The sequence below is a fragment of the Strongylocentrotus purpuratus genome, unplaced genomic scaffold (assembly GCF_000002235.5).
Source record: "Strongylocentrotus purpuratus isolate Spur 01 unplaced genomic scaffold, Spur_5.0 spur5_scaffold_11, whole genome shotgun sequence".
Classification (NCBI taxonomy): domain Eukaryota; kingdom Metazoa; phylum Echinodermata; class Echinoidea; order Camarodonta; family Strongylocentrotidae; genus Strongylocentrotus; species Strongylocentrotus purpuratus.
The window spans coordinates 28,149,993-28,177,519 of record NW_022145596.1 but is presented as its reverse complement, the minus strand read 5'-3'; the positions used below and the strand labels follow the sequence as shown (position 1 = coordinate 28,177,519).

Genomic DNA, 27,527 nt, shown 5'->3' with positions numbered 1-27,527 from the left:
CATGTATCCATTTTTTGGTCAAATTATGCTTTATTTCCAATCAAAGCATATTAAAAGCATGCTCGTCATTCCAGATTAAACCATTTATCTTTGAATGTCTCATGATCTCACATTTAGGGTTGCCTTGCAATCTCCTCCCCATGTAATTAATCTCATGATCATTCAAACCATTAGGTGACGATTTAGAGGAACATTTGACCCCTCCCCAAAAATTGAAACAGATTAAATCTACTTTATCAATAAATATGTACATCAATCATTTTTGAGGATTTAGAGAAACATCTGACCCCTCCAAAAAAATTGAAACGGATTAACTTTACTTGATCAATAAATATCTACATCAATCATTGCTGAGAGATAATTTTTGTACGATAGCGCACCACCCCTACCGGAAGAAATATATGTACAAAGTAACCAGTCAAACCTGTCTACAGTGGTCACTTAAATTGTCTTCCTAAATGAAGAAATGTGTGCTGAAGTATCTCTGTCTAAAGACCACCTGTCTACTACAGTGGTCAACCATGTTTTCTTCCTGATGGGAAGAAATGTGTGAGATAGAACCTGTCTAGAAAGGCCATCTGTCTATAAAAGTCCCCTGTATTACCCCCCCCCCCCCCCCTCTCTTTCTCCTCTCTCTCCCTCTCTATTCTTTTCTGCTTCTCTCTTTCTCTCTCTCTCTCTCTCTCTCTGATGTGTGAAATGAAGAACTTGTTTAGAAAGACCACTTCTCTACAGTGATCACTATTCCGTTTCCTTTGAGTAGACATAGACAAGTTTGACTGTATATGTCAATACACCCTCCTCCTCCTCCTTAAACTAACAACATGCTGTTGTGACGGTAGTGTTGGTGGACTGCGTTGATCCGGACTTCTGTAATGACTGCAGCATCTGTTGACAGCTCTGCATGCCGCGACGATCGCCCACCTTCTCCAGCGAGCGGACCGCATCGTTGAGGAGGTTCTTACGCTCAAGCGTATCAGAGGGCATGGTGGAGTAGAGGTAGCAGCTCTTCACGAGAAGGGACTGGGCGCGGTCATGCTCCGCGGTGCTGCTCTCAATCTCGGAATCTGGAAAGAAAGGGGGGAAAACGATAAGATCAAAGAAAGGTTGACTTCAGCTCAGAGGTGAGATGCAAAATAGGAAAGCCTCATACATTTATTTTTGATTCATACATTTTTACATTTATAAATTGTTTATTAGCGGACACAAAAAAATAACAGAAAATCTTCGTCTATTTTCTCCTAGTACAAATGTAATAAATTGGGACTTTACAAACATTAAGTACCCTATAACTTTTCCTATTGGGCTAAAAAGCCTTCTCGAACACTGTTTTGCTTTTGGGCAATAACCAGAATCATATAAATTTGGATTTCACATTTGCGACATTTCATTGAAGAACACAACATAGAAAATGGGAATTGGAATCAATCAATCAATTTTTTAAAATTTAGACTAGTACAGGAAACTTTACCAAGCCAACAAGTCAGTTTTTCTCACCTTTTTGTTTGGGATCAGCGTTTCTCTTTCTGAGGTTACGATCCAGGAGGACCTGCGTTCGGACGGGGTTCGCACCGGCCATCAGACGACCCACGGCCTCGTAGAGCGTGACCTTTGACCCGACATGGGGAAGCTCACTGGCCAGCTTTCTGAGGGTGGTGAGATCCTGATGGAAGGCAGAGAGTTCGTTCTTGGTAGCTGGTACGGTGGATGGGGAACCCTGTTGACGGCGCTGCCAGACGGCTGAGCGGGTCGACAAGAGCCAATCAACAACCAGGAGCTGGACAAGCTACATAGGAGAGAGATTCAAGAGCTTTGTTACACATACCATCAAAAATGTAATTAAAGCTAAATACTTGGAAATTCTTGGAGATAACTGCTCCAGGTTTGTTTTTTTATCTACGATTTCTTTCCTTTTTGTTCAAACGACTTGATTATACATCTATCTTTTCTTACATTCAAAGAGAGATTTTTTTTTTAAATCCAAGCTTTCAAGAGTATTTCAGAAGGCTGATTTAGAACCTTAAAGGCCGGCTGTCTTAGTTCAGCCAGAAGGGATTAGACCACACAGCGAGGTCACTGACAGGTGGCTATCTCATTAACTCAGCTCTCAATTAACATAAGAAAAAGAGGATCATGGGGAACAACAGGCACTGATTGGGGAAGTTTTCTATACAGAGGGAGCAAGTAGCTACAAGTAGGACAGTGTGGCTTTAAAACATGTCGTAAAACTGCCTTTCCTACAAATTTTATATGATGTATAAAGGGGGAAAAAGAGCAGCGAGCTTGTCATTATTGTTGCAGGGTCGCTATTGTTGATGCAATCATTTCACTTCAGGCGCTGCTTATCTTGCCTCCATATTGCACTGTTCTTGCACTACATAGGGGTATAGAGACACATGCAATGCAACGACAATGCACCATGGCTACAAGAAAGAGATCCTTGTTCAGGGGGTTGCCTCCACTGGATGACTCCCTAATCCTAACCTTTCTCTTAATCCTAACCCTAACCACAATACTAATCCTAACCGTGGCTAAAAGAAAGAGATCCTCGTCCAGTCATTTGCCTTGGAGCCTTCATGGTGGCTTATTGACGAATCAAGGCTCTCTTGATGACTCCCTAACCCTGACCTTAAACCTAATCCTAATCCAAACCTAATCTGTATCCTAATTTTAACACTACTCCTAATTTTAATCCTTATCCTAACTATTCATATTCCTATTCTAATAGAGTTTAAATTTCCCAGATCATAATTAGAATACACTTGGTCATGTGGAATTCACAATGCACACTGTTGACCCTTTTAAAAAGAAGTAAAATCCTGATTGGTTAGTGTAAATAAATATTAACAACATTATTTTGAATCTGTCCTGTCTACCCCATGCATTAGTGTTAAAGGTAAAGACCAGTTATGGTCATGCGATTGCATTGTGAAAGAAACGTTGTGGAATTGATCAGAAAAGGTTGATCATCTAGCATCTAGCATCTGCAAGATTTTGGAATCATCAAAATGATAAGAAATTTGGCCCATTCTTTGTAAAGTTACAAGCACTATACACAGAAAGATGTATATGGGACTACCCTATATCTCTCACAGACCATGAGAGAAACAAATTTACCAAACATATAAATTAGTAGGCGGTTTCCCGGCAAATTTTTTATCATGTATTAGTCAAAACATATTCTTTCACATGATTGGTAATGAGAGCTTCCATTTCATTTTTTGAAATTGGGGCGTTTCCAATACTGGTCTTTACCTTTAACTTTCTGTTTAAAGAAAATCAACCACTATTGTTGAAAATGTGATATCCTGGATCAACCAGAAAAAAAAAATTCCCATTTGTGATTGAATGATTCTTACCATGATAGAGTTTTCCCCAGAGTAGCCGGCTTCCATACTGCGCACCAGATTGTTGCTTGCTAGGTCAGACATCCTGAGGCAATCATCCGGGATGTCATTCTGAGCAGCTGACAGAAGGGCAAGCCGGGCCTTGCAGGCTTGGAGGGCTGCTAGAGGGAAGCTGTATGACACAACCACAAAACATTCTCATGAAAACACAAGTTTTACCAAACAAATATTCAGAAGGCTACTGATTTTGTACACCACATTCTAAACATTTAAAAGTTTCCACTTATTTCAAATTGCAAAATCCCTTGGTATATAACATTGTTAACACAATTACAGATATTTGTATAGTTGAATTATCTTTTAAAATCATGTTGCTCAGAATTGTACTTGTCAATTTTTATTTTTCTATTCCGAATTGTCACTGTAAAGTGAAAATCAGATCGAAATAAGAACTCTAAAGGAATAATTAGAAAAATAAGTGGAATGTATTTTCAGCTTATTTCATTCTAATTTAAGCAGTGATATTACAAATGATGTTTTTTTCCTAGAAAAACTAAACAAGGATCTTGCAACAAGTATTTACCTTTCTTTCTGGAGCTCAGCTGGCAATGAATCAATGCAGCTGATGTATGCCTCAGCCTTCTCTTCCTCTCCAATCTGCCAGTATGCAGCCACAAAGAGAAGATTGACCCACCAAAGTGCAACAGGATCATACTCTGTTAAAGGGAGATGAAGACGAATACAGTGAAGACTCCAAATGCTTGTAGTTTGCAACATCAAAAATATTCATCTTTTCCAACAGCTCTTCCTAATTTTGTATTTCTTGAAGAGCTCTTCACTGCCATATTTCAGGAGAGAGAGATTGCCAGATGTTTTCATGTGTTATGCTAACACAAAGAAGTGCAGCATATCTTGAATGAAGCAGAAGAAGTCTTCAAAATGCCCCCCAATCATCACACTAACATACACATTTGGGAGGGGACGAACACTAAAGAAATACTGCTAGATCCCTGTGTTAGTGTACATACCATTCATGTACAAAACGGGAAATGACATTTCAAAACCATGGCTGATGATTATAACCTGTTCACTATCTTGCAAATTACTACTTTCAAGTTGTCTGCATTCACAAAAACCTTGGCAACAGTATATACTTACCATTCCTGGCTTGGAAGTTTGAAGTGACATCCATATTTTGCTGATAGAAGGTAGATGCTTCATCCAGAGAGATGCTCAGTCCATTGAGCTGCATCATGAAATCTTGATCCACACTGTCAACAAAACAAAAGGTTATTAGGTTGATGTCTTACCCATCTGGTGATATAAATTGCTGTAAACGTGGTAATCTTCGCGGATTTCGCGCTATAAGTCCGTGAAATTTTTTAACGATCATTGGTTGCATATGCATGATTTCGTCATGAGTGGTGTGTCCGATGAACTAATGAACATCCCCAAATTGCCTATGTGAGATGCTTGTAGGATACTTTACAGGACAGAATTGCCATTTTACTATTGAAAATGACAATAACACACACAAAATATCATATATATTTAAAAATCGTATTGGAAATTGTATTTTCTTGAGAAAAATCATACTGTCGTATTTGCTTCTAAAAATCATACGAAATACGACTAATTAATACTGGTTGGCAGGTCTGATGAACATACCTTCTCTTGCTCTTCTGTGAGTCCTGGTTATCATCTGGTCGTAGGGTCAGGATACCTTTGAGGACGTTGTGGATCATATGCTCTCTCAGATGCTGGGATACTACCACCAATGGGTTGCCTGGAGGAAGGACAAATATTGGCTTTAATAATGCACTTTTACAAATGGAAATGCCATCAATATTCATATCACATTAAAACAAGATATAGAGCGGCATAAAATTTGGTTTAAAACTAGATGGAACTTCGACTGCGCGCAGTCGAAATGATGCCTCCGTCATAGAGCAATTTTACAAACCAAAACAGAAGAAATTGTTCAAATTCAAGTTCAATTGTAATCCATTAACAGGTTCTCAGAATATCGTGATTACAAGTAATTTCTCATATACATATATGACCCTTTGATCTTTGACCACATGACCCTAACATCTACTCAGTTCATTGGCTCTGCAAGATGTCCCGAGTTAAATAGTAATCCATCTGTCAGTTCTAATGAGAATGCGTTCACAAGCTATTTTTGCATACATAATGAGCCCATGACCTATGACCTTCGACCTTTGACCTCATGACCCAAGAATCTACTCAGTTCATTGGCTCTGCAAGATACATACATGATCTAAGTTTGGGAGGAATCCATCAATCTGTTCTAATGATAATGCGATCACAAGCTATTTTTGCATGCATAATGAGCCGCATGACCTTTGACCTTGACCTCATGACCCCAAAATTTAATCAGTTCATCGGCTCTGCAAGTAACATACATGACCTAAGTTTGGCAGGAATCCATCAATCGGTTCTTGAGATAACGCGATCACGAGCTGTTTCAGCATACATAATGAGCCCTGTGACCTTTGACCTTTGACCTCGTGACCCCAAAATCTAATCAGTTCATCGTCTCTGCAAGATACATACATGACCTAAGTTTGGCAGGAATCCATCAATCGGTTCTTCAGATAACGCGATCACGAGCTGTTTTTGCATACATAATGAGCCCTGTGACCTTTGACCTTTGACCTCGTGACCCCAAAATCTAATCAGTTCATCGGCTCTGCAAGATACATACATGACCAAAGTTTGGCAGGAATCCATCAATCGGTTCTTCAGATAACGCGATCACGAGAACGGGACGTACGGACGGACGGACAACCCGAAAACATAATGCCTCCGGCTACTTCGTAACGGAGGCATAAAAATAGAGTAATACATTATTGAAAACTGAAAAAAAGAAGATAAGGGAACATTAAAACCAAAAATATGGTGTATATGTACTTACACAATTTATGAAATAGCTTCTTCTGAAAGCCGTCAACCCGCTTGAGTTAAATAGAATGAATTTATTCCTTTCTTGCTCTCACTGATGATACATTAAAAAAAAAAAAAATCTCACTTAACTGTTTATATGTCAATTTACAAATTCTGCCCTATATACAGAATTAAGGTGACTGGTAGATAGGCAAGCACATTTTTTCTACATTACGAGTTTTTCCGCCTCTGGTTCACTTGTTCATTTGTTTATATTTCTTGTGGTTATGTCTGAATTCTCTTACGTTTCTCTGTGATGGAGGTGAAATAGCTTGGTCCCTGCCAGGAGGTGGGGACGATGTCATTCTGCCTGAAGTAGTGAGAGAAGGCAGCCAGCGTCCAACTCAGAATAGGAGGTGTGGGACTCTTGGATCGGTTCAGGATGTACCTCACTCGATAGAACACCAGGCTCTGTCACGGTAAGAAAGAGTGTGGAATACATTGATGAACTTACTGATTATTAAATAAAATTGGTAATTGTCAGAATTAATAATGTCCATAAGTGCAGAGTGGACCTTTTTGTATCTATAATATCTTACTCAATATTATTACTGTCAGGCCTAAAAAAAAAGATGTTTGAATGCCCTTTACAGAGATGCTAACCCTATAGGATGGCTGTCAGTAACATTTACCACATTTGTCCGTAACAAATGGGGGTCTTTCCGTAACGCAAGACACCGCAGCATAATTTTCGCGCAAAACGTACACAAACACCCAATCACTCTTACTGCATTTCGAACCTACCATTTTTAAGTCCAAAATAAAGATGTGCATAAAAACGCTTTTAAAAATCTGTTTGCAGTCAAAGGATCTCCACCTCTGGTACTCGCTCTTTTGAGGGAATCCATGATAATATTCAGGAAGAAAACACCTTGTTCAAGCGTCGAACGGCAAATTCGAATCCACACTCAAATTGCAGAACTCGTATCCTACACACGCACATGTACATGTACACTCACCAGTACCACAGACACACCAGCCCAGGCCGCTAGGCCCGGCGTTCATGAACAACAACACACCGTATACCGCACTTGCAATGCGCCCGCTGAATCACCAAAGTCTTCCCTACTATACTTTGAATGGGTATTGCGCGCACGATCATTCACCACCATGCTCCCTCCAAAATGCACGACCGCACGTAGTATACTAGTATCAAAACAGTAATGACGGCGGCCATGTTGTTTCGGAATTAAACAAGATAGCGGCGGACGGACCATGTGCGTGAAAGTGCCTATCCAGTGTAGTCAAATTCAGTGAACTTATGAGTAAATGCGTGCGACATGCAGCGCTGTGTACGGAGGCTATGTGATAATATAAGGCGGCATTCGCTATAATGTACTCTTATTTATTGTTTACCCGTAACCTTTTGATTGTTTACCGTAACGCCGTAATAAGAGCATTAAAACCGTAACAAATACAGCAAAAACGTAACGGTTGGCATCTTTGCCTTTAGGTGCTAAAACATGGGTCGGTCGGTCAGAAATCTTCTTTTTTTCCTTCTTTCTTTGGGCTGATATGTCTCAGTTCTGAATGCTTTTTAAAAAGCCCACCGTAGATTTCAAGATTTTGGGGTCGGTCGCAAAGGGCAATACAACATCTTTCTTTTTTTACGCCTCACTGCTAACAACTCATAAACTTTGAACTGCTTTCTGATACTGAATCTGGATTAAGTTGCAATATCTGGGGTCAAATTCCTTATCACTCTTTCTGTTTGCATACTTAGCTCAATCAGAAACACCTTTTATTTTTATAGGCTTTGGCATTTGTTGTCCAAGTACACTTCAAAGCCAAATAAATGCTGTTCCAACATGGAAACATGGGTCCTATGGTTTGAATTCTCTTGAGGATTTCTGCCTCAACCTAGTGCAATGGTACATTTACTTGGATACTCTGGATGTGTCCATCCACTTTCTTTTTTAGACTGAGGCAACAGAATCTTTAATAAAATTATGAATATGTACATAAATAAAATAAACCTAGTACACACATAAAAAGGTGAATACATGTTATCAGGGCCACGCTACAAGAGTCCTATCTCGCACCCCGGGGCAATGTGTCTGACACGGCCGGTTGTAGCAACTACTCTGAAGATCTAAGGAGACACAAACGAATGATCTGAAACATAAAACTAAATGACCAATGGGAATGAAGGTTTGGGACACCTACCGCAAGCCACTGGAGTGATTTTGAGAACCTAGTCCTGATGAGTACCCCTACAGTCGCGTAGATCTCTGCTCGTTCAGTTGGACTCATGGCGTCTCTAGCTCTCTCAGCGTGGTTGATGCTGCATATACCCATGTAGAAGGCTCGCGGTACACCAAGAGAGAAATTGGCTGCATATGGGGAGAAAATGACAATCTTTTAAAGAAAATCAAGGTCATTCGTACCCAAATTGTAAAACCATGGAGACAAATACTCGGATCGTGCTCCTGAAAGTTATTATTAAAGTGATTATTCTAAAATGCAGACGTGGGAAGTATCCATCGTGTCTACGACCTGTGGATATTTTGGGGTCATGCGTTCCAGAGCTATTTACGAGCTCACTTATTTGATTTGATAATAGGAAAACATGTTCCAAGGTTGAATGACTTTAAGAAGAGTAAGAGAGGACTGCTTTCCACTGGCTGAGTTGGCCTTTTGAGGATGCCAATGCTTACATCATCACAGGGGTTCATACACACCTGTCAAGAAGAGCTGCACAATGTGGTGATAGGTCTTGGCGATATCCCTTGCAGTGGTCTGAGCAACGGGGTACTTGCCATCCTTCTGCTTGTCCCCTTTGGGTCGGGATAGCCACGCTCCTATGCCACGCCCCTTGAAGAAGACGTTGAGGGGGAGGCAGAAGAGGTTCCAGAAGAAGGAGGCATAGTATTCCAGGTTACCCAGAGGATGGTTGCGACCGAGAGCAGCGAAGCAATGGAACAGCTGATTGAGGGCCTGAGCAATGTTACCCTGAGGTCAAAACAAAGTAAACATCTGAAATGACTCATTTCTCAAAAATAATATCATACGCTGTTATCGACCTGAAGAAGAATTTGAATTCAGATCCAGCTGTGTAGTAGTGGAACCATGTATCTGGTTGTGTTTTTCTTTTTAGATTTCTTTTAAAGACTATCTGGGATTATATGACCTATCCTCATAATGTGCACTGTTGAAGTCGGTAGGTGACTGTATCAACACTTCGGCTGCTACACCATAAGCTACATTATGCAGTGCCTTGTTCAGTTGTTTCCCCTCTAAACAAACAACACCCATCTCTCCATAACAACCTCAATCCTATACAATTTTCTAATGGTTGTACCATGTGAGAGAGAGAGGGGGAGGATTGGGGAGTCCTAAAAGGGACTGTCTGTAAACTTTCTTTCTCGGTGCAACCGTAAGCTTACTGTATATCTACATCACCATGCAAACCGATACTTATAAGTAGCATCTAATCTCAATCTTAGTCTCCTCTGAATTGAGCTAGTCATTGTGGCTCCATCAAGGAGAGGCCAAAGTCCTACGCTCGATTCCTACCTTCATGATCTCCTGCTCAGCCTGAGTCCTGTAACGCCAGTAGGCCGTCACATTGATGGCGGAACTCTTTCCTGTCTTGTCTCCATACAGCATCGTCACCAGGACCGTAGCTATGATGGTTCCATTCATCAACCAGACAAGGAGGGTTGGTATGACCTGCCAAATCAGTGAAAGGACCGTCGTCTCCATGCCTCCTTCTCCTCCTACTTCTGCAAACATCAAAGGTCAAAGCAATTGTTAGGTAGGATGATGGAAGGGAGTTTATAAGTAGTTTAAAAAGGGTCAATATGGTGCCAACGATGAAAATTGGACTGCAAATTTTAACCAGCTCTACAGAAAATATAAGAGGTGGGATGAAAAGACAAGTGGTCACTTCCATGCCTTCATGTCGGTCATGGGGTATTCATCAATTAGAAAAGTAAAAGATTTTTTAACTGGCCTTGCTACGCTATATGTCAGCCTAATAAAAGAGTTATAATTGAATCAACATTCTTTGAAGTGTAACTTGTTGTACAGCAGATTGAAAATGTTATTTATTAATGATTAGAATGCATATAAAGTGTCTTAATGTACATATTTCATATTACACTGATATCAATTAAAGAGGGATAAATGATCGTACCTCCCATGAGCTTCCTGCCTCCAGCACTCATGGTCTCCGAGTCACCGCTGAATCCAGTCCCTGAGCCCACCATAAAGCTCTCAAAGCCCTTATTGATGAGGAACCCAAACGGATTGAAGGCCAGGATAGAGAACATGAAGACACACAGGACCAGTCTGGTCCTATCAAGTAGACCCCCGGATAGACCAGCATTGGTCCGGACTGGGCTGGGTGGTGCTGACATCTCCATGTCGTCGTCCAGGGGAGAGTCTGGGCAGGAATCAGGACCGGAGTATGGAGAGTCTGGCTCACTGCCTAGTTCGTAGCAGCGGTCAGGGGAGCCGGTGAAGGAAGAGGGCGGTGTCATAGGGTCTTTCACATCAGGTACTGCTCGTTTTAAGATGACAATGAGAGATTTAGAGAGATAGAAAGATAACATATAATTTGAGTTACAAATACAGGACTTAAGGTTATTCTGAACAGACTGAACTCATCTCATTTCACTCTGAAACATGTCCTTTTTCTCTGCAACACATTTTGCTACATTCACTTCTCTTACTGATTACCAAGGTTAATCAATTACCAAAAAGAATATTCGTTGTTTCTGCACACAAAATGCTTCATACTGTAATATTTCTAATGTCCACAGTTTGAGTTACCAGACAGAGACATTCTTATTGTAATTTCTCACCAAAAGAATTATCATTTTCTACTCAAACAATCCAAATATTTAGTTCTAGTTTTATAATAAATGGGTGCTGTTGCTTTGGTCTTTTAAAACAACCCTTTTAACCCATTGCAGTTAATCACTACAGTCTCTAAATTGGCAATGTGGTGTAAAATTTATATTCATTATTTTGTGTACAAATTGGAAATCTTTGTGTTACCTGTTGTAGTTCCTTTGTACTTGTCGAGCTCAGCTTTAAGACCGAGGTTCTCCTGCTTGAGAGTTTGACACATCTTCCTCAGACCAACCAGATGATCTATGCACTTCTGCAGTGTATGAGACTTAGATACCTAAGAGCAGAAAGACACAAGTCATGTCAATGAGAAATGCAAAACTGGTCAGATTGCATTATCTTTAACATATGGACTAATGAGAGTCAGAGGGCTTTTAATGTATATCCTTTAACACAGACATCATAGAGTTAATGCTTTTCTAGTTTTTAACAGATAATATATGATGCCAAAGATAGGACCTTTTGCAAAATCAAATAGCTTTGTTTCAAATTCAAATGAAGCAGTAATTGAAGAAAAAAAAAATTTGTAATATCCTGCATCATTTCGTTTTGTACCAGTTTTCAAACTATGATTATCATCTTAATTAGAAAGTGATATGTCACTTTATTTTCTTGTTAATAATAATAATAATAATAATAATATTGGGCGCTTGCATAGCGCTCATATCTGTCAGACTTGACACTCCTGGTGCTCCCGATTATTAACCTGGCTTTAGCATGGCTTCCGTAGGGGGCTCTAGCATTTCAAGGAATTAAATCCTACCAGGTACCCATTTACATCACCTGGGTTGAGTGTGGCAAATATCTTGCCAAAGGACATAAGTGCCGCAGCGGGACTCGAACCACGGACCTTATGATCCACAGTCCGATGACGTACCCACTTGACCACAACAACTCTACATACTCCTAACTAATCTGATACAAAATCTACATACTACAAACTCTTGTACTTAATGTTGAAATTCAATACCCATTATATCTGGTTTGTTACTACAGTTGTCTCACCTTTTTGTTCTCTTTGAAGAGCATGATCTTGAGGTCTTCGATCCTGCCGTTGATGCTCTTCCGGTAGCGTTGCTCAATGGCATTGTGGGATTTGCGTTTCTCTGGCTTCTTGCCCATGTGCATGCCGACCCCGTTGGGAGAAGAGGAGAGGGGTGGTATAGCTATCTTGGACATGGAGGAGGTGGTGGTAGTAGACACAGGGGATTTCACCATGGGACTGGAGACGGTTGCCATGGTGGATCCAACGATTGCCACGTTGCCATTTTGAGAAGACTGGATCACCAGCTGAAGAAAAAAAATTAAGAAAGAGGAGCTGTTAAGGGGGATGAATTTATTCTGTATAACATAGAGGTACATGTACAGCATACACCAGTGTAAAATCACTTACTAATTTTTAAAGAACCAACTTGAGAACTGTTATGACCATTCTCCCATGTATTATAATCATAGTGTTAACATGTATTTTCATTCTTGGGTGTTGACGCATCTGACATATTTCCTTACCTGTGGGACTGTAGTGACAACTGGTTTAGAAGTCTCTTGCTTGATGACCTGGACACGTGGGAGAGAAGTCTTCTGAACTGACAGTGGAATGACCTTCTGCTGCACAGGTTGTTGCTGCTGTTGCACAGTTGTGACCTTCTGTGGTTGCAGTTGGGTTGTGATCTGTGGTTGTGCTGTGGCCTGCATTAGACATGACATAAAAGGGTATAATTTCATAATGGCAAAAGTTTATTCAAATGAATATTTGCTGATTTTAACAAACTGTTTAACTTGATAATTTGGAGTTTCGCACATCACTCAAACTCACTTGAAAGAACAAATAGTACAATCACATTCTCTGTTGAAAATCAAAGGGTTTTGTCTTTCTTTTTTTTCCCCTTTTTTTCATGGAAACAAAATGTATCTTTCATATTTCACTAGTCTCTTCTACAATATATCATTCATGGTTTAACCGATAGATCAGGTCTTTCATTCAATCAGGTTGCAATGTTACTTATGAGATCTTTCTTAAGGCTGATGAATGAAAAAGTACCTGAAGAGTTGACATCAACAGAGGCTGCTGCTGAACCTGCTGCTGCTGCTGCTGCTGTTGTTGCTGCAACTGTAAGATGAGTGCCAGCTGAGCAATGGTCTTGTTCTGCATCTGTTTCTGTTGTTCCTTCTGGACCAGCTGTTGAATGACCTCACTGGCCGTAGCTGGCCGGACAGTGGTGGCCGCTGAGGCCACTGTGACTGGTGCACTGACCAGCTGAGGGACCGAAACTTGGGCTGGAGCCGGAGTCGCAACAGTGTTGACAGTAGTCTGCCACAAAATAACAAAAATAACAAATTTGTAAAAGAACAAGTCACTGTCATGATGCCATCATCAGATTCTTTAACTAGGAACTTTGTCATTTAGTCCTGATGCAGCAATAATGTCCTTGGGCGAGACATTAATCTACATTTGCCACTCTCCACCAAGGTGGTAAATGGGTAGGCTTACCTGTAGAAAGTAAATCATTGTATGCTGTGAGCACTGAAATCTGAAGCCTAAAAGAGTCGGGATAATATTGGAGCACCTTGTGTGCGGGTAGAAAATGTGTGCTGTAAAAATATCAAATTTCTATTTTAGTTCCAAAAAAATCCCAGAAGTAGGTTTCTGGATTCTCTTTTTATTTCATATAGCCTGAAACTTGAAAATTTTCAGCAATAAAAAAATCTGATACTGATCAAAGCCCAAACTTACAGGATTATATGGAGACGTAAAGAGTGAACAAACCGAACTGAACCATTCCTTCCACACAGACTGGTGTAGCCTTGTTCGACCAGCTAGCAAAGACCAAATGATCTAACTAGCCCAGGTACCAGACCTAGACTCTTGTGATATTTCATGCATTCCCATTGGCCCGAATTCACAAAGGAGGTTTGTCGACAAACCAAGGTTTATGTTCGTCATACGACGCGTTTTGACGCGTTTTTACAAACCTTGGTTTGTAAAAAACAAAAGGAGGTTTGTCGACAAACCATGGTTGACAAACCTCCTTTGTGAATTCGGGCCAATGAGTGTGACGCTGACAGGAAAGGAAACAACCATGGGACTGCCCCTAAGCAGTCATGTGATTCACATGTGAGATCCCAGATGAACCAACCCATAACTTACAGAGGCCCTTCATATTGTTTCTTATGCACCACACTAAGCCAAGAAGCATGTGCACACGCACCACTGAACATGCAACATATTTTGTATGTAAACATGCACATCTGTTAGTCTTAACTTTCACACCCTGAAATGACCCACATTATGTAATCGTTTTTATTAAAGTGGTTAAAGTGTTTTAAATACCAGTCTAGATTCCGTCTGTGCAATTCACGAAAATGTTGAAAAAGGGTACGCATGGTACAGAAGGTACTTAGCTATGAATAACCAATCTTGCTCAATCGTTTATTTTTAGTCTCTATTGTAAAATGTATTAGCATAAGTCTACAGGTACAATCAAATTATAATTTATAATTTCATATCAAGAGCAGTACATATAATTTAATTAGGGCTTATAGATTGATTTTTTATTGTCATCGTTTGTTTTTTATATGAGCTTACCTGTTGTTGTTGTTGTTGTTGGTTGTTGAGAAGTAAGGCAACCAGATTGGTCAGCTCGGAAGACACATTCACACTACCAGTGTTGACTGTTTCCATTGACTTGGGTGCCACAATAACCTGTTGCGGTTGCTCCTGCTGAACAATGTGCAAATCGGGTACTTGCTGCAGAGTCTGTTGCTGCTGCTGCTGCTGCTGTTGCAAGAGCTGCTGCTGTTGTTGCGCTTGCAGTAACTGTTGCGCCTGCTGCTGTTGTTGTTGCTGTAGTACCTTGAGTTGCAGGGTTTGTTGCGCTTGTGGTTGGACTAGCTGCGGCATATCTTGATTTCCGAACATGCCGGTCAACTCTTCCTCACTCATCCCTAGGAGGCGCTCTTCCGAGACGTCCGAGTACTCCGTCATGTTCATGTTGAATGATAAGTCAGAGAAACTCATGTCCTCTGCAAAGAAAAATAAACATCACAAATGAAATGACTTTCTTTCCAAGATGACAGATATTATCTTTTTTCCATCCCTCCCCCATTTTATTTCCCCTACAGCAGCTACAATTTCAGGCCAGATTCCTATTTGGGTTGACTGGAATATTCTGATTTTAGCTTTGCATTTCAGGCAGAACTAACATCACAAACTTTAGTTGAATCTCCTAAGACTACGAGGTTAGCATTTTTATACATGTAATGTTCATTTTTGCAGACTAACTTAAAGTTGCCTTGTTGCATTCTAAAAAAGATATGACTGGTTTGGAGCTGCAAAGAATAGTCGAATGCTCGAGTACCTGCACGGTTGACAACTACTCGAGTACGATTACTTGTACTCAAATATTCGGCCGCAAAAATTGTTGCGGAAGCCATCACGGAAGTTGTCGCTCATCTTATTCTTGGCAGAAAGTTTTGTAAAACACTTGACTTAGCAGTAGGGGCACTGGTCCGAGAATAAGGATCGTCCGCATAAACAAGGATATCCTTGTATAAGAGGACGAAATAAGTCCTTAACAAAAAAAGAATCGTCCACTTTCTCGCGGATGTTTTTTTTTCCAGCAGTCTGTGCGTTTCTGGTTCCCGATCCGCGCGCTCGCGCTCGCGATGCGAAAATGGATTACGCGTTATAAAATAGCACCAGTTCATCGTCTACTTTTATGGGTTGTCAGTCTTTCTGAGGATTTATCGCTCAACGTGGAAGTCTCTGCACAAAGTCAGTGTAAAATATATCAAGAAAATTAATGCGTAATCTGTTTTTTGCATCGCCAATGCGCGGATCGGAAATCAGAATCGTCAGTGAAAAATGCGGACGATCTTATTCTCGGACAAGTGCCCCTACTGATTAATCGATAAGTCGAGTGACAGCGTTGAGATGTCGTCGATCTTGTAGTTGTAAAGGTTCTGAGAAACAACCTCCTGGTCACTTTCGCTCTCACACTCTCAGTCTCAGACTCATTTGCATTTTGACCGACAAGACTGATGATGTGCAATGCAAGAGAAAAAATCATTTCTTTACTATTTACAGTCTAAAACTATAATTTCCTTTAAGATGACATATCTACAAATATCAAAGAGCATCTTGAAAACACTCTACAGAATTTCTACTACATCAAACGTCATTTGTTGAAGAAAAGTGGTGACAACGGAAAAAGAAAAAAAAACGTTGCAGTATACCAACACAGTTAATATCATATGGGACTGAAGTCATATTTTCAACATTTTTCGCTGTTAATATTATTGGAAACTTACCATCTTGCAGATCAAGGTCATCAAGAAAAGCATCTTCATCCTCCTCTTTTTTCACAGAATTTAGATGTGGATCCGAATTCATTACCGAATCCGGTGAAAATAACCAATGTGATTGATCACCCATTTTGATTTCATTTCGTGTTTTCGTCCACAATTACACGTAAATTCTCTTTGCAAAACTCGCAATATATATTGCACGTATTTCGCTATAGGATCCGATGTATCTTGTGATGATAAAGTGAACTGTGATTGGTCGGAAATACATCGTGCCATGCTTTTCGTAGTCTTTTTCCGAGCATAATAAAATCAATCATCAACAAATATGCAAAAATGTATTTCATATATCAAGATTCAATCAATAATAAATTGAGTTTAAATTTTTTTTTGTAACCTTTATCATCAATGTCAATTTATCTATCCTTTTTTTTGTAGAAAAATACATGATGAAAATATTAGAAAGTTATTTGAGTCTGACAATTGAAACTATTCTTATCCACTCGTAGTGATGAAACACAAGCTTGCGATACGTGAGGGTGAAACTATAAAATACAGCTCTAGGGGACAAAACACTTCCAAATATCTCAGCAAATTCACATTTACAATCACATTCAAATTCAAATTTATTGATTATAATCCAAACGTGTAGAATTATTCTCATTTTTCTTTTAAAAGAATACATAACAACAACAAAAAAACACCCTATTTAAACAATAACAGATCGCAAAGACAGATTAATATATACCCCCAATATTCCTCATCAGAAATATAATACAGCGATGATGATAATTAGGTACCGGTACAATCCTCATAATACTTTTAATTACAATCTTCTAATTGGCATTTTATTGTTAACAACAAGTATACAAAACAGATATATTAGGCCTATAAAATAGAATGATATGCACATATACAAAATCAAAAAGTATGATCATTCTATATCTGTTTATATATATATATATATATATATATATATAACGAAAATCAAATTAATTTATAACGAAGGATAATAAAAGTATAACAATAGAATAACAATTAGAATGATCACATAGCTCATTTAATTACGCACATTCGTCTTTTTATTTTGATTTGTAAAAACTGTGTTCAATTAATTTGCAAGCAAGCAAATAGCTACCGGCCTAGCAAGATTTGGGCCACAATTCGTTTGAATTTCATTATACAGTATAATGTCTAGTAAGGCCAGATCTATAGATTTTCGACTTTTTCAATTAATTTTCTATTACTAGATGTATCTGTTATTGATCAATTCGTATTTAATTAGGTGGGGGCAGGTTGCTATAGGTCTATAGGTCTATAGGTATATGAGAAGGGGGAAAACAGACATTCATTCATTTTTGCATTTTCTTTCCTATACAAATGTACACGATTCTGATAATGTGTTCCCTAATATTTTGAAGCGCCTTGAGCATTTAATTAAAATGGATAATGGCGCTATATAAATCTCATGTATTATTATTTTTATTATTAAAAAATTGTCACACGCCAAAGTATTCATTCTTCGCCTCTGAAAGTATTTTTTGACAACTTTTATTGTCTATCCAAATCAATATGGGACAAATTATGTAACATATCAACCCAGTATATTTATTCTGATCTATTTTACTAAACCGATTCTCGGAATGAATCATAATGGAAATTGCATAATACTTAATATTATATGCAATTCTACAGGTACACTGAGTCAGCGTTTTTGATAGCAGATGAAACGTTCCAGAACGGATTATTTTGTGAACCGTGTGCAAAATCTATCTCGGAACACCAGGCATTGATACGTCATCGCCTCTTTTAGCTCACGACGATGATGTAATGTGCTATTTTAGACGCAGATCGTAAACAAACCTTGCGGGTGCCTGTTGTTGTGAAACAATTTGCACACGCTCGCTAGCGAACCGTTCTGGAATACGTAATGTCGCCGTTCAATTTCGCTGAGTAAGTCCGGTTTTGTGCGTTCCAGAAACGTCTTGCACTCGGGTATATAAACCAGCCACTCCCTTAGGTAGCCATCATTGCTTTTGGTTTCGCATACAGCTTTGACAACCAGTTTCAACGAGCACCCTGCACCAGAATCCAGAATCTACGATACGCGATACTGAAAAAAATCAGCTAGCTTGCTGCAATTCGCAAAGGGTGAATATATTCTTTTAAAATGTAATATTATGCATTTGTTCTGCATTTGTCTATCGCAAGTTGAACATCCACTCCAGCTGCCTTCTTTTCTTAACTGTTTATATAGTATACTTTTGTTATATAGGAATAGGGTTCGGAGGGGGCAGGGGAAAAAAAGACATGATATTGCAGAGATTATGGGGGTATGATATTGGGGCCAGCTGGAGCCTAGTGATCCGGAGAGGTTCATGAGTTTTGGTTTGGATGTTTCAAGTTTTGTGGAGGGGAGGGCAATTAGTAGCTGAGACAGATTTTATTTAAATCCAAGGAACTTAATTATGTCTTGCAATTAAAAGCCAGGCAGCCTTCAGGCTTCGATCAATCTCTTACTCATGCAGCTAGTAATAGTGCATGGCATTAATTGGTGAGGCTTGACATGTTTCTTTATTATTCTTTTTCACAAATCTGGTTATATTCCTCCCTGGTACGCTGCAAACCCAATCATGCAGGGGGATATCGAGGGCTATAGTGCTTGTCGATGCAATTTTCCCCTAATGTGGTATTACTTTTTGATCAAAGATCAGGAACTAATAATTTCTTTGTCCCTCAGATCGAGGCTCTTCAATATAATTTTTTTTTTTTTTTTTTTTTGGGGGGGGGGGGGGCTGCATGGTCATGGCCCTAATTCATTTGGCATGATATTGCTTATAACATTAACTCATGCAGTACCCTAAATTTAGGGGGTTGTGATAGGTCACATTGAGGTAATTTCATGCAGCTAGGACAGAGACAGAAGGGGGGATTTTCCCACGTCGCCCGTGCCCCCCCCCCCCTACAGAGATTACCACAGAGGAAATGATGCTCTACATGTTTTACAGTTATCATGATTTAAATTAGCATATTCCAATAATTATATGACTTGTGTCTCAAAAAATCTAAGCCTGACATACACTGTTGCTCATAACGGTGGAATATTTTTTTTTATCCCAATTTATGGAATTATTTTAAAAATAATTTAAAAATACTAGATCTAGATAATAGTATACAGTCTCAGATTTTATTGAATAATAATTTGCCAATATGTGTTTTGCGTGACTGCTAAAGCATGTATATTATGCTACTATGTTTATTAACTAGGGGACCTATGCCCTTAAGTCATAAAGGACAGTAATGAGGATTAATGCCTCACAAAAGGGCACTAATATAGCACATCGACACGGTGTTGATCCTGGGGCCTCACAGTTACGAGGCCATTGCTTTGTCACTGAACCATGACTGTACGCAGCGGGGGCTATGGTAGGGGGCAGTTTCCATAAATTTAAAAAAAAACAGAAAATGCAATAAATTTTCAATAATTTATTGCATTCTACCCCGGTCCCCAACATAAAAAATCTTCTGTGTGCCCATGCCTTGAGCCATAATGCCCATATTCTCAGGAACTATTAAGGTCTTTCGTATTCTCGGTAACTTAAATTAACGTGTGTATTTTGTCTTTTTTTCCCTCACTAGATACATAATAAATAGCCAAGATGTCTATGACCGTGAAAGCATACCTGAAGCGTGGAGAGAATGCCAACGCAGAGATCCGTCGTTTTGTTATCGACGTTGCCGTATCTTCAAACTACGAGTACCTTTCTAAGAAGGTAGCCCAAGTATTCCCATCACTGGGTGATCCTGACTACTTCAGTCTCTCATGGAAAGGTAGGATTACAATTTATAATAATAATAATATTAGAAATTTATATGTATGTGGTGCTTATTTGTATGATGTATGTAGCAAAGCTTATACATTTATACTGACTCTGAATGTAATTATATATATATATATATATATATATAGGGCTGTATATAATACACAAAGGATATGAGAAATATTGTATACAACTTTATTCTAACTAGAATATAAACCAAAAAAAATATTTTTTTAAAGTTTTTTTTATTTTTTAAATCCCACTGCTGCCACCATGCACATAAACTTGTCAGAGTAAAATTCTTTCAGACATAAATATTTAAGAGGAACCTGTGACTGAAATTCCCCCAAAAGGCAAAAAGGGGCTATTTTTGTACTCTGCTAAGGATCATGCTTTACCACTGCAATGATTGCAACCCTCACAGAGATTATTTTTTATTTATTTTATTACTTTGAAACTTTTTATCTCAAATTATTTGTCATCACATAACATTGAAAAATTCAATGAAAATAAACTGTAGCAAAGACAATGCAATGATAAAAACTTTTTATCAGACACACCTTTTTTAAGCTTAGAAAACTAAATACTAAAAAGCAATATTACTATATGAAATATAACTCTTTCATTGTTTTCAAATTTTAGATTCTGAGGGGGACAACATCACATTCTCCAGTGACGATGAGTTGGTAGAGGCTCTTGGTCAGATCAATGATGACACCTTCCGCATCTATGTCAAAGGTCAGTTGATAGTCCATAGCTCTTACGATAATACAAAATAAGAACCCAAAGTGCTAAAAGGTAGCATGTATGAAACATAAGTGTTATGTACAATGGTTTTGCCGCATGATTTATGGTTGTTCTTTTCTCTGGTCTCTTGTTCCAAGACCCATGTATGGGCCATGTATGAATCAGTCTACTTGTTTCCATATCCTCCGATATTTGCGCGTCTCTCCTGTCTTTAGAATAGCAGTTCAACATCAGTTTATAGGAAACAGACATCGATGAAGGCATATAGCCACTGTCTGATATGGGGGGGGGGGCACAATGAGCCTGCACCCTTTTTTGAAACCCAAGTTGCTTATATCTACACAAAAGGAAATTGTGGCAAACTTGAAAGTTTTGATACCAGATTACTTGAACCCTTGTCAGAGATGAGATTTTCAGGTTTTTGTCCCTTCTCTGTCACAGCTTACATAATTAGCATTGTGTTTGATCAAAATTGATCAATATTCTGTTGATTGATTTCCAAGATAAATTAAAGTATGAACATACATGCTTTCACACTTCTACCACTGGAGAGGAGATGGATTAACATGATATCACATCTTCATATATAAATAATTACATCATTTGTTCTTTCTTGATGAAACAGAGAAGAAGAGGTGTCGCCGTGAGAACCGTGACGCTCCATCTCCTGGTACTTCTACCGATGATGGAGCTGGTCAAGAGGAGCAAGCATATCATCCAGGTGTGATCTGTGATGGCTGCGAGAGTCGCATCCGTGGCCCACGCTTCAAGTGCATCACATGCCCCGACTATGACCTGTGTAAGCAGTGTGAGTCTAGAGGTATCCACCCTGAGCACAGCTTCGTCAAGTTCCGCAAGCCCCAAGTTGGACGTAGCCACCATGGTGTAAGTTTAATAGGGATCTTTGCCAATATGATAAATCGTAAAATAATGATGTAAACATATGTTATTGTATTTACTGCTTTTTAGGAAACTCTCTATCTGTTTGGAGCTAGACAGGAATTTACTCATATATTTTACGCAGAGTTAGAGTTAATGCCCTAGTTTGTGTCAACAAGCAGACAATTAATACAATTGATTCTTCTCTTCAAAAAAATAAAATCAGGCATCTTATTATTTCTAAAGCACAGTTCAATGTTCATACCGGTACCTAATAATAATGAACTATCTTACCCTTTTGTAGTGAGACAGTGTTAATAACGTTATTTTCTTAATGCAACACAGGGATTCTTCAACAGACCAGGGATGTTCCGTCCATTTGGTCATCCCGGTTGGCGTCACTGGTGGCGTCACCAGCAGCAGCAGCAGCAAGGTGGTGATGCGTCAACTACCCAAAATGAGCAGACCCAGGGAACCCAGGGTCCTCAGATAAACGTAGGCTGCACCATGGGGCCAGGTCTCTTCGGCGGCCCTCCCCCACCCCCACACGGGCCTCACATGCCACCCCCACCCCCACACGGGCCTAACATGCCACCCCCACCCCATGAGTTCCTGAGGGACATCGGACAGACTGTGGCACAGATGCTTGATCCTCTTGGTAAGATTTCATATTTCTACTCCTGGGGTTAACTATACTTTGCAAAGTTGGATTCATTTTATTTTGCTTCAGAATTAAATATAGGATTTTTCTTTTCTTTTCATTAAATTATTTGTTTTGACTATATTATTTAACACTTTGGGATCCTGCCCTTCTGGCTCTCTCTATATATTATTTTTCAAGATTTTATACTTCTTTATGTAATTCTACTTACATGTAAGCATTATACAATATATATCTCAGCCTAAAGTCACCAAGGTTCTCTTGTACTTTTATGTCGCAAATTCATATCATCTGTGCCAGAAGAGTGTTGACTCTGTGTTAATGTATATGAATTAATGCCCTTCTGGCACCAAACACACAAAATGTTGTTATTTGAAACTAATCTAGAAAGTTGGGTATGTTTGATATAAAACTGACTTGACTTTATGCTTTTATTTTAGGTATTGATGTTGACATCGACATTGACAACCAGGGCAATCGTACACATTGCGCCGGCGAACCAAACTTCTGTGGCGGTGGCGGCAACGGACATGGACGTGGCAAACACGGCCGTCGTCATGGGGGCAAAGGTCATCGTGGATGCCGCAAGACGTGGGCTGGATGTGAGCAGGGATCATCCATGGATGTAGGCCAGGAGGCGGAGCCAGCTCCATCAGGAGCCGCAAGGAGCCAGGAGAAGAGTGGAGAGGCTGGAGGAAACACACAGAACAAAGAGCAAGATGCCACTCAGAAACAACCAGAAGGAACTGCAGAGCCAATGGTGGGTGTTTGTTTCCAATTTTTTGTCTCTTTTTAAGAGTTTAGTTGGAAAGACTTGAATAGTTACCTTGAATATGTATTCAAAACATTCACAGTAGTTACACTTGATAATAAATACACACTCCAATCAAAATCTGGACGGATGCAATACAGTTTTTATTACCTCCAGAGTTTACTTATATGATTTCTTAGGAAAATTAAATTAATGTGATAATTTAATTTAAATGATTAAATCTTTTCAAGGGGTGTGGATGCATATGAGTATAAATAAAATGTGAATAACACTTCCACTTTTAAAAATATAAAGAATAATATATGCCTTAAAAGTGTTGTAGACAGAGAAATGTCAGTATATCACTTTATAAAACAGGCAATGTGGATTACTGACATTGTCTTGATACATCGCCTTGAATGCATGCAGGAGCTCGAAGGAGCTTTATCCTAATCCATAGTATACCCATGTCCTCCTGTCTAATGGCCAATAAGATGCTTATGAATATTTGCCCATATTTATGCTTATATTAGTCCAGAGTGGAGGTTCAAACCATTAAGACCACGATTGAAATAAACCTCCTTTGTGAATTCATGACAATATGTGTTCGATATAAAGAATATTCATACAAACCTTTATGTTTTGCATGGGTATCATGCATGGAACTCATCGTGAATGCATCTGTCTAATATATTTCCTCTCTTCATGATATAAAGGAGACAACTGTGAAAGATGGATCAGCCGCAGCGCCCAATCAAAGTCCATCTGGGAGCGATGATGCTGACTGGACCTTGCTGGAGAATGCAGGAGGAAAACCTAGCGCACCCTCGCAGAATCCCCAGGAAGGTATGTTAAAAGCTTGGTTTGCAGGACTAGGAGTATAGGCCCTTTCGATGTTTGATCAAATACCAGACAAATCATAATAAGTATGTTGTTACAGAAGTAAGAATCTGAAGGGCAAGTACTAGATAGACTAATTAGAACTGCATGCAGTTTTATTATTCTGAAAATGTTGGGTACCGTAAGGTGATTACTTTGCTCTGATTAATTGATTCTGAAGGGAGAGGGAGTTCTTGAGATCATAGCATAGCTAGTAGAGGAAAAATAGTTGTAATAGCTCTCAGGTCTGTTTGTGGAGCCCCAAATAGTTCCACTCCCACATTCAATCTCTATATAGAGAGAAATTTTCTTTGCATCATGAATTGACCATTGATGAATAAGGGTGCAAGCATGTACGGTACTTGTCATAGCTATGTCTTATCTACCAGTTTTGTATAACAGGATCATGGGTAGGTCAACAGAGTAACATCATATCACATGGTGTAATAATTCATAGTGACTCATCGGTGAAAGAATCTCCATTTAATGTTTCATCAAAGGTTATAATGATAATAATAGTGTAAACTTATAGAGCGCACACACCGTCCAGGGACGCTACTGGCGCTAGCTTAGCAACAGTTCCCTTTGATACAAGTATAGTAAATAATTTTGCAATATTTTTATTTGTATATCGCTCAGGTTGAGAGATGAATGCTTAGTGATTATTTGTTTCTGTCTCTCTTTCTTCAGATCCATCCTACCAGTACCAGACTGCTCTGAATCAGATGGGAGCCATGGGTTTCGACAACGAGGGCGGTTGGCTGACCAGTCTCCTGGATGCCAAGGGTGGTGACATTGTCCGTGTCCTCGATGCCATCAAGATCGGCAACCAGCCGTCGTTCAGTGGCAACTCCAAGTAAAGCGGTTGCTAGCTCCTCCAGAAAGAGTTGATTGTACCATTAATGTAGTCGGCTTAAAAATGTTTAGTCCTGTATATCTTTGACCTGTTTCTTCGAGATCTCTTTATAGCTCCCAATACTGATGTATATTCTAGGCCGTATCAATTCATATTCAAAGGTGTATATAGCACAAAAATGATCCTTTAAAAAGACCCCCGATGTTTCACACTTTCAAGAACATTTTCTACAAAATATGACCACTTTCTGCATGAAATCGTGTACAAGATAGCTTTGAATATAACATAATTGTTTGGCTTATCAAGTTCACACTGGTTAGAAAGTGTCATATTATTGCAAAATATATGTACACATTCCTCCTTTGCAAATATTGTGAAAATATTTATGACCCCTTTATCATGAAATTTCTTACTATTTAATAAAATTTGCCCTTTTTCATATCCAATCCAAATAAAATAAAGAAAGTATTTTCAATTGCAAGAATAGTTATATTTTTGCAAATCTCCCCCCCCCCCCAATTACCCCTTATATCACAACATTTCTAACTAAAGTCGGTTTGAAGTGATACATCTAGGTACACATTAAACTATTATGGAAGGCCTCTCCAATTTATTATCAGCCATCAGATCTCATTTGAAGTTTATTCACATTTTGGAAATCAAGTGTTTGATTATTTTTCTGGAACCAAGAAATTAAGAAAAAGAGTTTAACATAATGTAAAATTAATACTTCTGTTCGATTGCTTCATTAGTCAATTTAGTATTCTGATAAAGATAATTTAAGTTTCCTTTTTTGTGAACATTTTTGGATAACAGGGTTTTTTAGGCCCAAAGTCTCATCAAAGATGATACAATTTGTGAAGTGCTATTGCTTTTGAAGGAACAGGTCATATATGCTTAATGTGTATGGTATGATATATATATAAATATTTGTGATATCAATTAAAGTTATACATTTGTTGCAATATAAATTCCTCTTTATCTTTGATATTCAAGCAGATTTTATACAATAATTCTATTCAAAGTAACTTATATTTTTATGACAGTGATATATCAGATCAGTGGAATACACCATCTTTTATGAAGGCCAGTGAAGTGTTACACGATCAAAGATAATATAAACTTTAACCTGTCCTGTGTCTACAGGGTTTTAAACAATTCTCATTTGTGAAATTCTTCAGATGTTCGAATTCTGAAATGTTGGATATTTCACTGTAATTTTTTTTCTAAGAATGTAATCAATGGCACTTAAGTTCACCAAAGGCTACCATTTTTGTTTCAGGGGGAATTAAATTCAAAGGGTGGGATTTGCCACCCACTGTATAAGTTTTCCATCCACAACTGAAGTTGGTAAAAAGTGTAAACTTCACGTCAAAGCAATGCTACGAGTATATACAGATATCTCTGTTCCATCTCTCACCATACTCTCGTAATCTGAGATATATTGAAATAACCACTGGAATAGAGGTGAAGATTGGAACAAATGCATAACTTTTTTGATGATCTGAAACAGCCCTCTTTCTTGACAATGCCTTAGCTGGTCTGGGCTTTGTCGTAGCATGCATGCCAACATTTGTAATACCCCCTTGGGCCATTTCTCCAGGCCCCTTTTCATAATGATTTCTTCATCCCCCCCCCCCCCCATTCCATATTTCTTGAGATGTGTAATCTCCTATCTATGTCAAGTTAGTCCATGAATTTATCACTTTCATTAATTGTAAGAAGAACAGGCATATAGAAAAATAAGTTCAGTGACAACCAAACTTTATTACAAGTTAATTTGATGATTATTATCGAATGAGGAGGGTAAATTGAAGTGTATTAATGTGCGCATGCATATTGTATACACACTACGCGGCATGTGTTATTGCTTTCAAATGTTGGCATGTATTCTTCTAGAATAAGTGCTCATGGTGTTTGTATGCGTATATATCCTTTGACCCCAGTTATATATATTTTTGTGTGAAACTTTGTTTTCTTGCACGATTGGTATATACACTTGTGTAAAGACAATTCCTGTATCTACCATTCTTAGAGGGCTAATTGTACTGCACTAACTTTATTTTAATGAATTCATATATGTATAAATCATGCAGAAATAAAAAGCTTGTGGTATCATAATGACCAACATTTTAACCTACATGGTAGATACAACTATGAAAATAACTTTTTAGTGGTTACTTTACTAATTTCTATGTTAAGTGCATAGTTTCTTCATCACATGCTATAGCTGGTACAGTTAGAATTAATTACCATCTCGTAATTTACAGATACATTTTATAAAAGATACCAAATGCATTCATTTCATAAAGATATTACAATTTTAAAGTCGACTTGTCCTGCAATAAATACCTATGTCTTGTGTAAAATCAATACCAATTTCTGATTTTGAGTATTTATGTTGTGAAGCAGTGTTTCCAGAATTTGATTCGTAAATAAGGAGGCGTTTAGAAAAAGA

General features: G+C 38.7%; 2 protein-coding genes and 1 non-coding gene across 6 annotated transcripts; 1 reads left to right on the top strand and 2 right to left on the bottom strand.

Annotated features, from left to right (window-relative positions):
- Window positions 1–667: 667 nt before the first annotated feature.
- Window positions 668–16,699, bottom strand: LOC590876 (sterol regulatory element-binding protein 1). 2 transcript variants are annotated; one of them, XM_790463.5, is made up of 17 exons: window positions 16,482–16,699; window positions 14,758–15,194; window positions 13,213–13,482; window positions 12,681–12,860; window positions 12,177–12,461; window positions 11,319–11,448; window positions 10,453–10,818; window positions 9,831–10,039; window positions 8,996–9,266; window positions 8,481–8,647; window positions 6,560–6,725; window positions 5,016–5,133; window positions 4,506–4,618; window positions 3,931–4,063; window positions 3,360–3,519; window positions 1,498–1,786; window positions 668–1,067 (listed from the first exon to the last, which is right to left on the bottom strand). In XM_790463.5, exons 1-17 carry the CDS (start codon window positions 16,603–16,605, stop codon window positions 817–819), a joined length of 3,669 nt encoding a protein of 1,222 aa, XP_795556.3. In that variant the 5' UTR covers window positions 16,606–16,699; the 3' UTR covers window positions 668–816. The 2 variants fall into 2 exon arrangements, with proteins under 2 accessions (XP_795556.3, XP_011664188.2); XM_011665886.2 differs by having other exon boundaries at window positions 13,213–13,485; window positions 14,764–15,194.
- Window positions 2,338–2,438, bottom strand: Mir33 (microRNA mir-33). Its single transcript, NR_036397.1, has one exon. It is a non-coding gene; the product is annotated as a microRNA mir-33 (primary transcript).
- A 1,678-nt stretch (window positions 16,700–18,377) lies between the features above and the next one.
- Window positions 18,378–27,442, top strand: LOC590854 (sequestosome-1). Of its 3 annotated transcripts, XM_030981089.1 has the most exons (9): window positions 18,379–18,626; window positions 20,115–20,306; window positions 20,939–21,034; window positions 21,669–21,928; window positions 22,268–22,456; window positions 22,487–22,580; window positions 23,024–23,343; window positions 24,051–24,180; window positions 24,904–27,442. In XM_030981089.1, the coding sequence occupies exons 2-9, from the start codon at window positions 20,135–20,137 to the stop codon at window positions 25,071–25,073; spliced, it is 1,431 nt and encodes a 476-aa protein (XP_030836949.1). In that variant the 5' UTR covers window positions 18,379–18,626; window positions 20,115–20,134; the 3' UTR covers window positions 25,074–27,442. The 3 variants fall into 3 exon arrangements, with proteins under 3 accessions (XP_030836948.1, XP_030836949.1, XP_003725043.2); XM_030981088.1 differs by having other exon boundaries at window positions 18,378–18,647; window positions 22,268–22,580; XM_003724995.3 differs by having other exon boundaries at window positions 22,268–22,580.
- Window positions 27,443–27,527: the final 85 nt, after the last annotated feature.

Coding starts and splice junctions, on each gene's coding strand:
- LOC590876 (XM_790463.5), bottom strand. CDS start 16,605: ATGGGTGATCAATCACATTGGTTATTTTCACCGGATTCGGTAATGAAT. Junction 10,040..10,452: donor AGGCAGGAAGCTCATGGGAG/GTACGATCATTT, acceptor TGATGTTTGCAG/AAGTAGGAGGAGAAGGAGGC. Junction 4,064..4,505: donor AAACTTCCAAGCCAGGAATG/GTAAGTATATAC, acceptor TCCCTTTAACAG/AGTATGATCCTGTTGCACTT.
- LOC590854 (XM_030981088.1), top strand. CDS start 20,135: ATGTCTATGACCGTGAAAGCATACCTGAAGCGTGGAGAGAATGCCAAC. Junction 20,307..20,938: donor CTTCAGTCTCTCATGGAAAG/GTAGGATTACAA, acceptor TTCAAATTTTAG/ATTCTGAGGGGGACAACATC. Junction 21,929..22,267: donor TTGGACGTAGCCACCATGGT/GTAAGTTTAATA, acceptor AATGCAACACAG/GGATTCTTCAACAGACCAGG.